This window comes from Sapajus apella, unplaced genomic scaffold (genome assembly GCF_009761245.1).
Source record: "Sapajus apella isolate SASKATOON/1434 unplaced genomic scaffold, GSC_monkey_1.0 scaffold7, whole genome shotgun sequence".
In the NCBI taxonomy this organism is placed as follows: Eukaryota; Metazoa; Chordata; class Mammalia; order Primates; family Cebidae; genus Sapajus; species Sapajus apella.
The window spans coordinates 38,747,511-38,763,123 of NW_022436947.1; the positions used below are offsets into that span (position 1 = coordinate 38,747,511).

Sequence of the window (15,613 nt, forward strand, 5' to 3'; positions counted from 1 at the left end):
CATAACACTGTAATCACTTAATAACAGCAGAAGTTGGAGGCCTCCATTCTCTTTTCAATTGCTCCGAGCTTCTAGGTTTTGTCCTCGCCTAGGCTGTTGTCAAGGGCACACTGCATTTGTAGGAAATACTGCTTCTATCACAGAATAAATAAAACCAGTATAGAGCTGTATGTCTCCTGTTTTCTTTTATTATTATTATACTTTAAGTGCTGAGGTACGTGTGGAGAACATGCGGGTTTATTACACATGCCATGGTGGTTTGCTGCACCCATCAACCTGTTATGTACATTAGGTATTTCTCCTAATGCTGTCCCTTCCCTGTATCTATGTGTTCTCATTGTTCAACTCCTACTTATGAGTGAGAACATGTGGTGTTTGGTTTTCTGTTCTTGCGTTGGTTTGCTGAGAATGATGGTTTCCAGCTTCATCCATGTCCCTGTAAAGGACATGAACTCATCCTTTTTTATGGCTGCATAGTGTTCCATGGTGTGTATGTACCACATTTTCTTTATCTAGTTTATCATTGATGGGCATTTGGGTTGCTTCCAAGTCTTTGCTATTGTGAACAGTGCTGCAATGAACATATGTGTGCATGTTATAGTCGAATGATTTATAATCCTTTGGGTATATGCCCAGTAATGGGATTGCTGGGTCAAATGGTATTTCTGGTTCTAGATCCTTGAAGAATCACCACAATGCCTTTCACAATGGTTGACCTAATTTACAGTCCCACCAACAGTGTAAAAGCATTCGATTCTAACTGGCGTGAGATGGTATCTCGTTGTGGTTTTGATTTGCATTTCTCTCATGACCAGTGATGAGCTTTTTTTCATATGTTTGTTGGCCGCATAAATGTTGTCTTTTGATAAGTGTCTGTTCATATCCTTCGAGGAGAACTCTTCAAGGAGAATTACAAACCACTGCTCAAAGAAATAAGAGAGGACACTAACAAATGGAAAAACATTCCATGCTAAATGGATAGGAAGAATCAATATCGTGAAAGTGCCCATACTGCCCAAAGTAATTTAAAGATTCAACACTATCCCCATCAAGCTACCATTGACTTTCTTCACAGAATTAGAAGAAACTACTTTTAAATTTCATATGGAACCAAAAAAAGAGCCTGTATAGCTAAGACAATCCTAAGCAGAAAGAACAAAGCCGGAGGCATCATGCTACCTGACTGCAGCCTATACTACAAGGCTACAGTAACCAAAACAGCATGGTACTGGTACCAAAATAGATATATAGACTAATGGAACAGAACAGAGGCCTCAGAAATAACACCACACAAATCTACACCATCTGATCTTTGACAGACCTGACAAAAACAAGCTATGGAGAAAGGATTCCCCATTTAATAAATGCTGTTGGGAAAGTTTCCTATTTAATAAATGGTGTTGGGAAAAGCCATATGCAGAAAACTGAAACTGGACCTCTTCCTTATGCCTTATACAAAAATTAACTCAATATGGATTAAAGACTTAAATGTAAGACCTAAAACCATAAAAACCGTAGAAGAAAACCTAGGCAATACTATTCAGGACATAGGCATGGGCAAAGACTTCATGACTAAAACACCAAAAGCAATGGCAACAAAAGCCAAAATTGACACATGGGACCTAATTAAACTAAAGAGTGTCGCACAACAAAAGAAACTAGCATCAGAGTGAGCAGGAAACCTATAGAATGGCTGTTGGTGGGAGTGTAAATTAGTTCAACCATTGTGGAAGACAGTGTGGCGATTCCTCAAGGACCTAGAAATAGAAATTCCATTTGACCCAGCAATCCCATTACTGGGTATATATCCAAGGGATTACAAATCGTTCTACTATAAGGACACGTGCACACGAATGTTCATTGCAGCACTGTTTACAATAGCGAAGACCTGGAACCAACCCAAATGCCCATCGATGATAGACTGGACAGGGAAAATGTGGCACATATACACCATGGAATAGTATACAGCCATCAAAAACGATGAGTTCGTGTCCTTTGTAGGGACATGGATGAACCTGGAAATCATCATTCTCAGCAAACCGACAGAAGAGCAGAAGATCAAACACCGCTTGTTCTCACTCACAGGCGGGTGTTGAACAATAGGAACACATGGACACAGGGAGGGGAGCACTACACACTGGGGTCAGTTGGGGGGAAATAGGGGAGGGACGGTGGGGGGTGGGGAGCTGGGGAGAGATAGCAAGGGGAGAAATGCCAGATGTAGGTGATGGGGAGGAAGGCAGCAAATCACACTGCCATGTGTGTACCTGTGCAACAATTTTGCATGTTCTTCACATGAACCCCAAAACCTAAAATGCAATAAAATAAATGGGGGGGGGGAAAAAGAAAATTTTTGCAATCTCTCCATCTGACAAAAGGCTAATATCCAGAATTTACAAAGAACTTAAACAAATTTACAAGAAAAAAAATAACCCCATCAAAAAGTAGGCAAAGGATATGAACAGACACCTCTCCCATGTTCAAGATACTACTAGCCTTGCTGTCCAGGTGCCTATGATTTGTGGTGTTTGGGTTGATCTAAGAAAATAGCATTAACTCTGGTTTTATGAAATGAATATTATATACAGGAATTGTAAGTGTCAGAAGGTTGACTTGTGTATTTATGTGTGGATACTAAAAAGTATGGTTTCTTCCTATATGATAATACTTTACTTCCTAATACTAGCTTCTTTCTGCTTTCCATTTTTGGTGAGGAATGGTCATTTCAGTATATATGTTTATTTTCAAATCAGAATGCTGTTTATCTTGCATTCAGTTTATTTTTGTGCATGTTTTAAAGTTGACTGAAAAAGAATTAACTTCCTTTTTAACAATGTAAGTAGAATTTTACAATATTTGTTTTTTAAATAAATCTCTCAGCCCTGCTGCCTTTACTATATTTTTATTCCCTAAAACAAGGCAACAGGAGGAATTACTTAAACATTTAAGTCTCGGTAACCTGTGTTCCTTTTGCGAAGTTAATTTTGTTAATACTATCCTTTGAGGTTGTTACTTTTGTGTATTAATGCCAATATGAATCATAGCAATCAGTAGTAAAACTAAACCTGACCTGGAGTGGCCAGTTTTTGACCCTCTTTACTTGCAATAATTGGAAGTTATCTCTCTTACCATTTATATTCCATCCTGGGAGACAGATCGAGACCTTGTCTGTCTCTCTTGAAAACAAAACAAAACAAACAAAACCACAGTTGTTTCTTGGTATCTATGGGGGATTGGTTCTGGGATATCCCCACGCCTCACCACCCCAACCCCTCCAGGATACCAACCTCTGAGGATGCTCAAGTCTTGTGTATAAATGGCATAGTATTTGCATATAACCTACGCATATCCTCTCTTTACTTTAAATCCTCTTTTAATACCTAATAACAGTATAAAGGTTATGTAAATCATTATTGTACTGTATTCCTTAGGGAATAATGACAAGAAAATGATGTCTATGCATGTTCAATACAGATGCAAGCATAGTAAGCCTAACTACATTTTCAATTTGAGATTAGTTGAATCTACAGATATGGAACCTGTGGATATGGAGGCCTGGCCATGACCCACTTCTTATCCTGCTTTCACCTTCTAGTTTTAGCATCTGTAGATTATTCTTGCCCTAATTATTATTATTCCCAAGTGGTTATTTTTCTAACTCCGTCATTCCTTCTACATTTATTATTTGGCATTATACTTTAAGGAGAAGTTTTCCTTTATTTGTTTATTTACTCATAGATTTCTATTTTGTTAAATTTTTTGCTGTCATTATTTATTTTAATGATCAGATTGACCTAATTTTGGCCATGGAACCCCTTTGAGCAATTACCTTGCTTTCTGACATGTCTGTGTCAGTCTTTGAGCATTTCCTTACTTTCTGGCAAAACACAATGTTTTGGGTTCCTATTTCCTCTGTCCCAGCCTGGAATCAGCTATTTTTTTTAAGGAGAGCAGTATATACAAACCAAAATCTGAGTTCAAGATGTGCTTGTTGTGATTGGGGTGGTGGTAATCCCAGGCCTTTTCAGTGAGCAGAGCTAGAAAATGTGTATTTGGCCCTTTAGAGTTATATTTATTTCTTTTATTTATTTATTTATTGACTACTGTACTATTGTTTATTCCTAAAATTCAGTACATACTAGTTCAACCTAATGGCCAGGGACATTGGAAACTTTCAATATTTATGTATTGTTACATTCAGAAATACCAGAAATATTTTCTAATGATCAACTTGTTTAATAAATCCTATTCTTTCTTCATAAGGTTAATAATATTGTCATAAATACAGGCACATTTATGCTTTCTAAAGCACTTTCACATCTACTGTCATATTTGATCTGTTTATAAACATTGTCGAGGAATCAAAGTAGGTAGGCTACCCCATTTCACAGTTAAAGAATACAAAAATATTTATGTGACAGTATATTACTGTCTCATATACTATTAATAGACACAAGATCTTCAATTCTTAATATCATGATGGTTATACTTATTTTTCTAAAAGGTGTGACAGCCTTTTATAAATCTGCTTAAAATAATATTACCGGGGCTAGGCATGGTGGCTCAAACCTCTTTTTTTTTTTTTTTTTTTCCAAGATGGAGTTTCGCTCTTGTTGCCCAGGCTGGAGTGCAATGGCACGATCTCGGCTCACCGCAACCTCCGCCTCCTGGGTTCAGGCAATTCTCCTGCCTCAGCCTCCTGAGCAGCTGGGATTACAGGCATGCGCCACCATGCCCAGCTGATTTTTTGTATTTTTAGTAGAGACGGAGTTTCACTATGTTGACCAGGATGGTCTCGATCTCTTGACCTTGTGATCCACCCGCCTCGGCCTCCCAAAGTGCTGGGATTACAGGCGTGAGCCACCGCGCCCGGCTGGTGGCTCAAATCTCTAATCTCAGAAATTTGGGATGCTGAGGCAGGAGGATTATTTGAGGCCAAGAGTTTGAGGTCAGCCTGAGCAACATAATGATACCCTATCTCTAAAATTAGCTCAGTGTGGTGGCACACACCTGTCATCCCAGATCAAGAGACTGAGGTGGGCAGATGTCTTGAGCCCTGGAGTTGAGGTTAAGGTGAGCTGTCATTTAAAAAAAAAAACAAAGTAATATTACTGTGTCAATCAGTGCATTTTTCATGGTAAAAATGCAGAATAGTATTTAAAGATTTCAGAATTTTGTTACCTTTTATATTTCTACATATTCACCTTAAAGTTTCTTTTTATGTAATAGTTTGGCCACCTTATAATTTACCTGGCCAGATGACAATTCTGTATGTAACTGAGCTTTTTCTAACCAATATTTGCACCATAATTAAAGCCTCACTTCTGCATATAAATGAAAATGTAAATAATTATTTTATAAATGTGATACAAAAATAGGAACTTTTCAAAGATTTGTTATTCTCAGATTTGTTCATGTTTTCTAATTCTATTTATATTTGGTGCAAAAAAGAAATCTACCCCAAAATTAACACTGACATCTTTCTGGTTGCCATAGTGGTGATAATGACTTACAGTAGGGTATATTATCAACAGAAAATAAGAGAAAGCAGCAAGAAAGGAGGAAAATATAAAAATGAATGTTTTTATCTTTTCTTATTTTTTGTTTTACTTATTTTTTATTTTTTAATTGCATTTTAGGTTTTGGGGTACATGTGAAGAACATGCAAGATTGTTGCATAGGTACACACATGGCAGTGTGATTTGCTGCCTTTCTCCCCATCACCTATGTCTGGCATTTCTTCCCATGCTATCTCTCCCTAACTCCCCACCCCTCACTGTCCCTCCCCTACTTCTGCCCGACAGACCCCAGTGTGCGATGCTCCCCTCCCTGTGTCCATGTGTTCTCATTGTTCAACACCCATCTGTGAGTGAGAACATGCAGTGTTTGATTTTCTGTTCTTGTGTCAGTTTGCTGAGAACGATGGTTTCCAGGTTCATCCATGTCCCTACAAAGGACACGAACTCATCGTTTTTGATGGCTGCATAATATTCCATGGTGTATATGTGCCACATTTTCCCTGTCCAGTCTATCATCGATGGGCATTTGGGTTGGTTTCAGGTCTTCGCTATTGTAAACAGTGCTGCAATGAACATTCGTGTGCACGTGTCCTTATAGTAGAACGATTTGTAATCCTTTGGATATATACCCAGTAATGGGATTGCTGGGTCAAATGGAATTTCTATTTCTAGGTCCTTGAGGAATCGCCACACTGTCTTCCACAATGGTTGAACTAATTTACACTCCCACCAACAGTGTAAAAGTGTTCCTATTTCTCCACATCCTCTCCAGCATCTGTTGTCTCCAGATTTTTTAATGATCACCATTCTAACTGGCATGAGATGGTATCTCAATGTAGTTTTGATTTGTATTTCTCTAATGACCAGTGATGATGAGCATTTTTTCATATGTTTGTTGGCCTCAGGTATGTCTTCTTTTGTAAAGTGTCTGTTCATATCCTTCACCCACTTTTGAATGCGCTTGTTTTTTTTTTTTTCTTGTAAATCTGTTTTAGTTCTTTGTAAATTCTGGATATCATCCCTTTGTCAGATGGGTAGACTGCAAAAATTTTTTCCCATTCTGTTGGTTGCCAATTCACTCTAATGACTGTTTCTTTTGCCGTACAGAAGCTATGGAGTTTGATTAGGTCCCATTTGTCTATTTTGGCTTTTGTTGCCAATGCTTTTAGTGTTTGGTCATGAAGTCCTTTACTTCATGTCAAGGACTATGTCCTGAATGGTTTTGCCTAGATTTTCTTCTAGGGTTTTTATGGTGTTAGGTCTTCTGTTTAAGTGTTTAATCCATCTGGAGTTAATTTTAGTGTAAGGTGTCAGGAAGGGATCCAGTTTCTGCTTTCTGCACATGGCTAGCCAGTTTTCCCAACACCATTTATTAAACAGGGAATCCTTTCCCCATTGCTTGTTTTTGTGAGGCTTGTCAAAGATTGGATGGTTGTAGATGTGTTGTGTTGCCTTCAAGGCCTGTGTTCTCTTCTCTTCTGTTCTGTTCTGTTCCATTGGTCTATATCTCTGTTTTGGTACCAGTACCATGCTGTTTTTATTACTGTAGCCTTGTAGTATTGTTTGAAGTCCAGTAGTGTGATGCTTTCCGCTTTGTTCTTTTTGCTTAGAATTGACTTGGCTATGTGGTCTCTCTTTTGGTTCTATATGAAGTTTAAGGTGGTTTTTTCCAGTTCTGTGAAGAAGGTCATTGGTAACTTGTTGGGGATAGCGTTGAATCTATAAATTACTTTGTGCAGTATGGCCATTTTCACGATATTGATTCTTCCTAACCATGAACATGGAATGTTTCTCCATCTGTTTGTGTCCTCTCTTATTTCATTGGGCAGTGGTTTGTAGTTCTCCTTGAAGACGTCTTTTACGTTCCTTGTTAGTTGTATTCCTAGGTATTTTATTCTCTTTGTAGCAATTGTGAATGGCAGTTCATTCTTGATTTGGCTCTCTTTAAGTCTGTTATTGTTGTATAGGAATGCTTGTGATTTTTGCACATTGATTTTGTATCCTGAGACTTTGCTGAAGTTGCTTATCAGTTTCAGGAGATTTGGTCTTGTAAATACACAGTCATGTCGTCTGCAAATAGAGACAGTTTGACTTCCTCCTTTCCTATTTGAATACCCTTTATTTCTTTTTCTCGCCTGATTGCTCTGGCTAGAACTTCCAATACTGTATTGAATAGGAGTGGTGAGAGAGGGCATCCTTGTCTAGTGCCAGCTTTCAAAGGGAATGTTTCCAGTTTTTGCCCATTCAGTATGATATTGGCTGTTGGCTTGTCGTAAATAGCTTTTACTATTTTGAGATAAATTCCGTCAATACCTAGCTTGTTGAGGGTTTTTAGCATAAAGGGCTGTTGAATTTTGTCAAAGGCCTTCTCTGCATCAGTTGAGATAATCATGTGGTTTTTGTCTTCGGTTCTGTTTATGTGGTGAATTATGTTTATAGACTTGTGTATGTTGAACCAGCCCTGCATCCCCGGGATGAAGCCTACTTGATCATGGTGGATAAGCTTTTTGATGTGCTGTTGCAATCGGTTTGCCAGTATTTTATTGAAGATTTTTGCATCTGTGTTCATCATGGGTGTTGGCCTGACGTTTTCTTTTCTTGCTGAGTCTCTGCCAGGTTTTGGTATCTGGATGATGTTAGTCTCATAAAGTGATTTGGGAAGGATTCCCTCTTTTTTGATTGTTTGGAATAGTTTCAGAAGGAATGGTACCAGCTCCTCTTTGTATGTCTGGTAGAATTTGGCTGTGAACCCATCTGGACCTGGGCTTTTTTTTGGGTGGTAGGCTCTTAATTGCTACCTCAACTTCTGCCCTTGTTATTGGTCTATTCAGGGTTTTGACTTCTTCCTGGTTTAGGCTTGGGAGGAGGCAAGTGTCCAGGAATTTATCCATTTCTTCCAGGTTTACTATTTTATGTGCATAGAGTTGCTTGTAATAATCTCTGATTATGGCTTGTATTTCTGTGGAATCTGTGGTGATATCCCCTTTATCGTTTTTTATTACATCTTTTTGATTATTCTCTCTCTCTTTTTTTTTTTTTAATTAATCTGGCTAGTGGTCTATTTTGTTGATCTTTTCGAAAAACCAGCTCCTGGATTTATTGATTTTTTTGAAGGTTTTTTTTTTGTTTGTTTCTCTATCTCCTTCACTTCTGCTCTTAGTTATTTCTTGTCTTCTGCTAGGTTTTCAGTTTTTTTGATCTTGCTTCTCTAGCTCTTTCAATTTTGACGATAAGGTGTCAATTTTAGATCTCTCCTGGCTTCTCATCTGGGCATTTTTTGCTATATATTTTCCTCTAGAGACTGCTTTAAATGTGTCCCAGAGATTCTGGTATGTTGTGTCTTCATTCTCGTTGGTTTCAAAAAACATCTTTATTTCTGCCTTCATTTTGTTGTTTATCCAGTCAACATTCAAGAGCCAGTTGTTCAGTTTCCATGAAGCTGTGTGGCTCTGAGTTAGTTTCTGCATTCTGAGTTCTAACTTGATTGCACTGTGGTCTGAGAGACTGTTATGATTTCTGTTCTTTTGCATTTGCTGAGGAGTGATTTACTTCCAATTATCTGGTTAATTTTAGAGTAGGTGTGATGAAGTGCTGAGAAGAATGTATATTCTGTGGATTTGGGGTGGAGAATTCTGAATATGTCTATTAGGTTTGCTTGGTCCAGGTCTGAGTTCAAGTCCTGGATATCCTTGTTAATTTTCTGTCTCGTTGGTCTGTCTAATATTGACAATGGGGTGTTAAAGTCTCCCACTATTATTGTGTGGGAGTCTAAGTCTCTTTGTAAGTCATTAAGAACTTGCCTTATATATCTGGGTGTTCCTGTATTGGGTACCTGTATTAAACCATCAGTTAGCATTGATAGCTCCAATTCAAATAGTCCTGCAGGGTTCATTCTTTCTCTTTTCCTTTTTATATTTATATTTTTTTTCTATCAGTGAAAAAATTATTTAGCATTTTTCTTTCGCCACTACAGCTTAGTTTGCAGCTTACCTTCATATGGCTCATGAGAAGCACCAAATACCAACTACAGCTTAGTAAATTCCTGTTCTTGTCTCCTGAGAGTATTACATGAACTTTGAGGAGTTAGAGAGAGATAACCCAGAGAAGATTGGAAGGAAGCAGAGATAAGGATGGGAGGAAGTGGGAGATAGCTGAAAGGTATCATGTGGGATGAATGCTGCCAGTACTTTTTCCCCTCGTTTGACATAGTATTTACACTGCACTGTTAAGGAAAGAATACATTCTTCTTAGAAAAATGCTTAAAGTGATAGTTATTACAGACTCAAAGACCCTTTTTCTAGGCCCACCCTCTCCACCCTACCTCCACCTTTTTTATTTGACCCTGTAGAGTCTGGTTCATTTTACAAATTCCCAAAATTTCAGCCACTATTTCTCCTTTTGACTGCTGGCCTCCAGGCTCATGTTTTCAGCTGCCTACTAACATTTCTCAGTGTTGCATCTTTCTTCCTAAATTTTTCTTCTTGCATATACTGTCTGATTAATGGTTGTACCAACTTTTTCATCTTCTTTCACCTAATTTATCCCTCTTTTCCTCTCCCTTCTCAGCCCAATCTAATTTTCGTGAACCTTATATAAAAACCTTTCCAGTACATTCTCTCTTCCTTACCTTTGAGTTTCTGACATTTTCAGGGTATCAGGTAACTTAACTTCACTTGGTCTTTTTCCACATCTGCAAGGGAGTCTTGAAGAGAACAATTAATAACTAATGTTTCTATCAGTTTATTTCCCAGACAGAGAAAGTAACAAGTGTCCTCTTTAATTTTCAATTTTTTACCCATTTTCCTGTCTCCTATAATTCATGTTCCCCCCTCTCCCCATCCCCTTTCTCCCATGGTTTATTGTTCCCTTGGTCTCTCCATGCTTCTGAGGATCATACAGAAAGTAAAGGATCTGGAGATTTGGCCTTTCAGTCTTGCAACTCTGTGGAGATGTGCTCTGAATGACTAAAAAGCATTGGAGCTCTGTAGAACATATGGGAAATAATGGTCTTTCTGCCCTCTTTAGGAACCTTGCAGGAGAAGGACAGGAAGGAAAGGGGCCTGTTTACATAAGACAGAAACTTTCTAGGTTGATGAGTATGTTAAGAAACCCTAATAGGCAGTTTCCTGGACAGTGGGCAGTTTGAGATAGTATGGAGAATATAATTAACTTCATAGTCAGAAGGTTTGTACTCTAGTGCCAGCTTTGTTTTTAACTGGCTGCGTGACCTTAAATAAGTGACTTAGACTTCTTCTTGTTCCTTGTTTCCAAAATGAACATTTAGAATAATGTTCATTATTAAGGTCCTGCCTAGTTCTAAAATACAGATTTCAATCGAACTGAGTAACTTAGTGTTAAAACTAATGTGGGGTTTTTTGGTTTGTGTGCATTTTTTGGGATTGACCGAATTGAAGGCAATATACTAATTTTATTTTTCCTTACTTGTAAAACTGATACCTCTAACAAAAATCCAAGGGAATTTATTTAAATATAATTGCTTTAAAAATGTTTTATGATAGACTTAATCTGCATTGAGCACATTTTAATTTTGTGTGGGACTAATTTAATATTTTTACTAACCTTTTCCTTTGGATAACTGCTCTTTCATCCACTGTAGTCTTCGAAGAGGACTCCTCAAGTGTTTGCCTGTTAGTAAAAAACATCTTATTATTTCCCATGTTGTATTTTATATGTTGAAAAAAAATTTATTCTTATATATATCTTCAGTTCTAGCCCTTTAGATATTTATAAACTGCATGATTACCAATATCTTTTCCAGAGATTATTTCAGTGGGTGAAAGAGGTTATTTCTTTATTTTCTTTGTATTGTTCTTTTTCACTTCTTCATTATTTAGAAACTTATTTAAAATTTTCCTTTTTTTCCATATCTTTTGATATTACAAAAGATCTGTGTCTTCATTGTATATTAAAATGAGTCGTATATTAAAATGAATTTGTCAGAGATATTTGTGTATATATAGTAATGGTAAAGTATTTGGGGAAATTAAGAGTATTAAAATTAAGTTAAACCACAAATTGCAACTCAATCTGACAATCAGACCATTTTTTAAATAAAACTTCAAAATATATTATTAACCATAATAAAATGGGCAAAATTTTGATTCTAGATTTTGCTCAAAGACCAGATGATTTGCTAAGAATTTTTTGATAAGTTAAGGCATGTCTCCTAGAATTGCTATCTGTAAGATCTCAAAACCTTTAAAATAAGCTGAATAGGACATTAATTTACACGTTTATATCAGCTGTTAGATATATTTCTAAATTATTATACAAATAGGGTGGTCATTAAAATTCAGAGAAATAGCTATCTGATGTAATTATTAACAGATTATAATTTCTGTCATTTACCTATCCAAAATAAGCTAAGTCCAAACATTCTTCATATTTTTATTTTTAGATCAAAGAAAGCAAAGAATTCTATTGATAAATCAACTGAAACTGACAATGGCTATGTATCCCTTGATGGGAAAAAGACTGTTAAAAGCAGTGAAGATGGAATACAAAACCATGAACCTCAGTGTGAAACTATTCGACCAGAAGAAACAGCCTGGAACACAGGAACACTGAGGAATGGTCCTAGCAAAGTAAGTGTGATTTTTAAAATAACTAATTTTAAAAATTGTGTGATTTTATATTAGCTAATGTGAAGTGACTTAGATATGGTAGTTGCCCCTGAACTAAGTATTTACTCCAGAAATAATTCTGTGAGCCTTTATAACACTGATGAAACTGTAAATGAGATGAATTGTTGTGATTAAACTTGATTGACAGTATAATCTGACACCTTCTGAATTGATGGCTTTGATTTTTCCAAAACATTTTTTTTGAGACAATGTCTCACTGTGTCACCCAGGCTGGAGTGAGGTAGTGCAGTCTCAACTCACAGCATCCTCAACCTCCCAGGCATAAACGATCCTTCTGCCTTAGCCTCCTGAGTAGCTGGGACTATAGTCATGCGCCACCACACCCAGCTAATTTTTTTTTTTGTAGAGACAGGGCTTAGCCATGTTGCCCATGCTGGTCTCGAACTCCTGGAGTCAAGCTATCCACACACCTCAGCATTCCAAAGTTCTAGGCATGAGCCACTGTGACCAGCCCCAAAATGTGGAAAGCAGTTTATAATTTACAGTTGTTGTTTGTTAAGCGTTACTTTTTCTTTCCCTATTTCTGTGTGTGTAAGATTTGCATTAAGTGGAACATGTAAATTATTTAGAAGCCTGAACTAGAAAACCAGTTTTCCATTCATGTTCTCTATAAGAATATATCTTGGTTTTCCTGCATTCATTACCTATGGTGTTAACACATCTGTTTTGTTTTGTTTTTAATCTGGAAAAAATCTTACTGGTTACATATTTGTTAAAGAGAACAATTATTTCTTTACTTTTCTAAAATAGAGAGACTGTGGGTTTATTGTAACAAAGCAATGTGATGTCTTTGCTTCCCTGAATTTTTTTGGTGTAACAGTTTATTTTTTAGAAGCTGTTATAGTAAAAAATATATATAGAGAGAGTCAAAAGATGTTACTTCTGTTACATTTGGGAATGTGAGCATGAATATACTGTGTTGAGGAAAATAAAGAAAAGAGGGTTCTCTAATTTTGAGTAAAGTATATATGTGTTACTACTTGAATGTTCTTGTATTTTCAGTACCGGTAGCCACAGAACAGCATCGGCCTGCAATGAATATAGTCCCTTACTGATTTTAGATTTTTCCCAGCATTTAGCTCTGATAATGTGAGCCTCTCATCACTGTTATCATTCAGCAGATAAATTTTCAGTCATAAAGCTTTCAAACATGTTTTCAGGCGTATATTAATATTTCTTAGAAAGTTGTATGAGGAACATGAAAATATCAATAAAACTTATGCTCTAGAGTAAATTAATAATTTCTAAACTCTGGATATCTTTTACAAATTGGTATGTGTAGAATGTTGTCTGAAATGTGCACACATGCAGTTGCTATTTATTTCCTCTTGCCCCATAAACCATTATTAAATTAGTAGTAGATCTTATTGATGGCTTTTTCAGTTTGAAAAAATAGTATATGTTCTTTTACCTTCAATTAAGTGGTCTCTCTTCTGCTTTTCTCCTGTTTATATTTCTTTTTAATTTTTTTGTTTTTTGAGACATGGTCTCACTATATTGCTCAGGCTGGGGTTCAGTAATGCAGTTACAGCTCGCTGCAACCTAAAACTTCTGTGCTCAAGTAATTTCTAACCTCAGCCTCCTGAGTAGCTAGGACTATAGGTGTGCCCTGCTATGCCTGGCTGATTTTTTATTTTAAGAGATTGAGTCTCACTGTGTTGTCCAGGCTGGTCTAGAACCCCTGGCCTCAAACAACCCTCCCACCTCAGCCTCCCAAAGTGCTGGGATTACAGGCCTAAGACACTGTGTCTGGTATATTTCTTATTTTTGGAAGCTGTTTCAAATATTTTTTGAACAGAAATGTTACGGAATAATGTCTGACAAATGGCTATTGAAGTACTTTTAAAAGTAAAAATGCTTTAAAATTATGGTCACTGATTTAAGACTTCTTTTTAGAAAATCATGTTATACTAATTAGTTACTTTGTGGTACTTGAGGATATTTTGAAGTTGTATGTATAATGTAATTTCAAATTTCATAGTTTAAAAGCTAAAAGATCACTTAGAAATTACCTAAAATCCTCTTTGTGTACTCCCAACTTAGGATACCCAAAGGACAATAATGAATGTCTCGGATGAAGTCTCAAGTGAGGAAGGTCCTGAAACAGGATACCCATTACGTCGTCATATTGACAGGACTTCTGAAAGTGTTCTTCGGAATAGAAAGTCACACCATTATAAGAAACATTACCCTAATGAGGTATATACTTTGTCCTTAAGTATATATATACGTATCTGTTTTACATGTTACTAATTTATAACTTCTTTCAACAATTAAAAATTGTTGAAATAAATATTTCATATTATTATCAATATTTATTATTGTTTGATCTGGATTTATAAAATAGCAGTTTTAGGTTTATGTATTGCACATGTATTAATAGCCACATATTTGAGCTCATTTTGTATATTATCTTTGAAGACTCATACATTGTTTGTCGTTTGCTTTTAAAGAAGATCATTCAGGAGAGAGCATCTGCAAACTTCTATGTTCATCTTTTCCACAATTTGAAAGGCTTTCTACATTTGATCATAGCAAAGTTATTATTTTAAGTAATTTCCTTCATCTTGCTGTCACCAGTTATTGAATATCCCCATACTGCAAAATTCACTTTTTCTTTCTTTCCATTTTTCCTTATTAATTTTTAGTTTCTCTAAACCCTTTTCAACTAAATATCTCTTGAGCTTAAAATTTAAATAAAAAAGAATTTCATTCAATTGAATTTTCAGTTTCTGATCTAAGGGTAGAACATTTTGGCTTTAAAGCAAGTAAATTGCACTTTATGTCACTTTTTTGATAAACATAACCTTCTACTGTTAGTATCTTTTTCCTTTAAACTTGTAAAAAATCACGTTTTGCTTTGCTAGAATATGAATGCCTTCAGAGTATTAAGATTAGAAGAGTTACTATTCTTTGCACACTATTCTTTGTGATCATGTCTCTGGTTAATCTTTCTGGTGATTGTGGTTGTGTTTCTTTTCCCATTGGCTACCATTAGACAGACAGTAATGCCAATGTGTCTGTTTCATTGCCTCTTCACCCATGTCATCTGATGTACTGTCCCTTGTTCCTAAACCTTGTAAAATTCTTTCTTACTCTGTGTACTGTTAGAAGTCAGTTGGTGCTGGAAGGGAGCTGGAGGGCTGTTTGACCCCTCTTCTACAGAATAAATTGTTTGGCAGTAGAGGTATTTTTCTCACTCTATGATCTTTGCTCTTCTGGGTTTATAACTGTATTTTAAATGATGAGGGCTCTTGAAGGGCAGAATATTATTCTACCCACTAATGTTAACTTTGAAATTAAAAAGTTGCTTAAAATCTTTATTTCCAGCTAAGTAAGGCTGATAGTAAGCATTGGTTGGTTTACATCTTTTTTAATGATATAAGGAATTACATAAATATAAAATAAGGCTATATAATTCTTTATAAA

At 36.3% G+C, this 15,613-nt stretch overlaps 1 protein-coding gene across 8 annotated transcripts in view; it reads left to right on the top strand.

Annotated features, from left to right (window-relative positions):
• PHTF2 (putative homeodomain transcription factor 2) overlaps positions 1 to 15,613 on the top strand; it is a 171,416-nt gene that overhangs the window by 125,476 nt on the left and 30,327 nt on the right. For all 8 annotated transcript variants that reach the window (XM_032276420.1, XM_032276425.1, XM_032276426.1 and 5 more), the window contains 2 exons: positions 11,938 to 12,124; positions 14,228 to 14,383. In XM_032276420.1, coding sequence (XP_032132311.1) covers positions 11,938 to 12,124; positions 14,228 to 14,383 — 343 coding nt within the window. The remainder of the gene's footprint in view (positions 1 to 11,937; positions 12,125 to 14,227; positions 14,384 to 15,613) is intronic.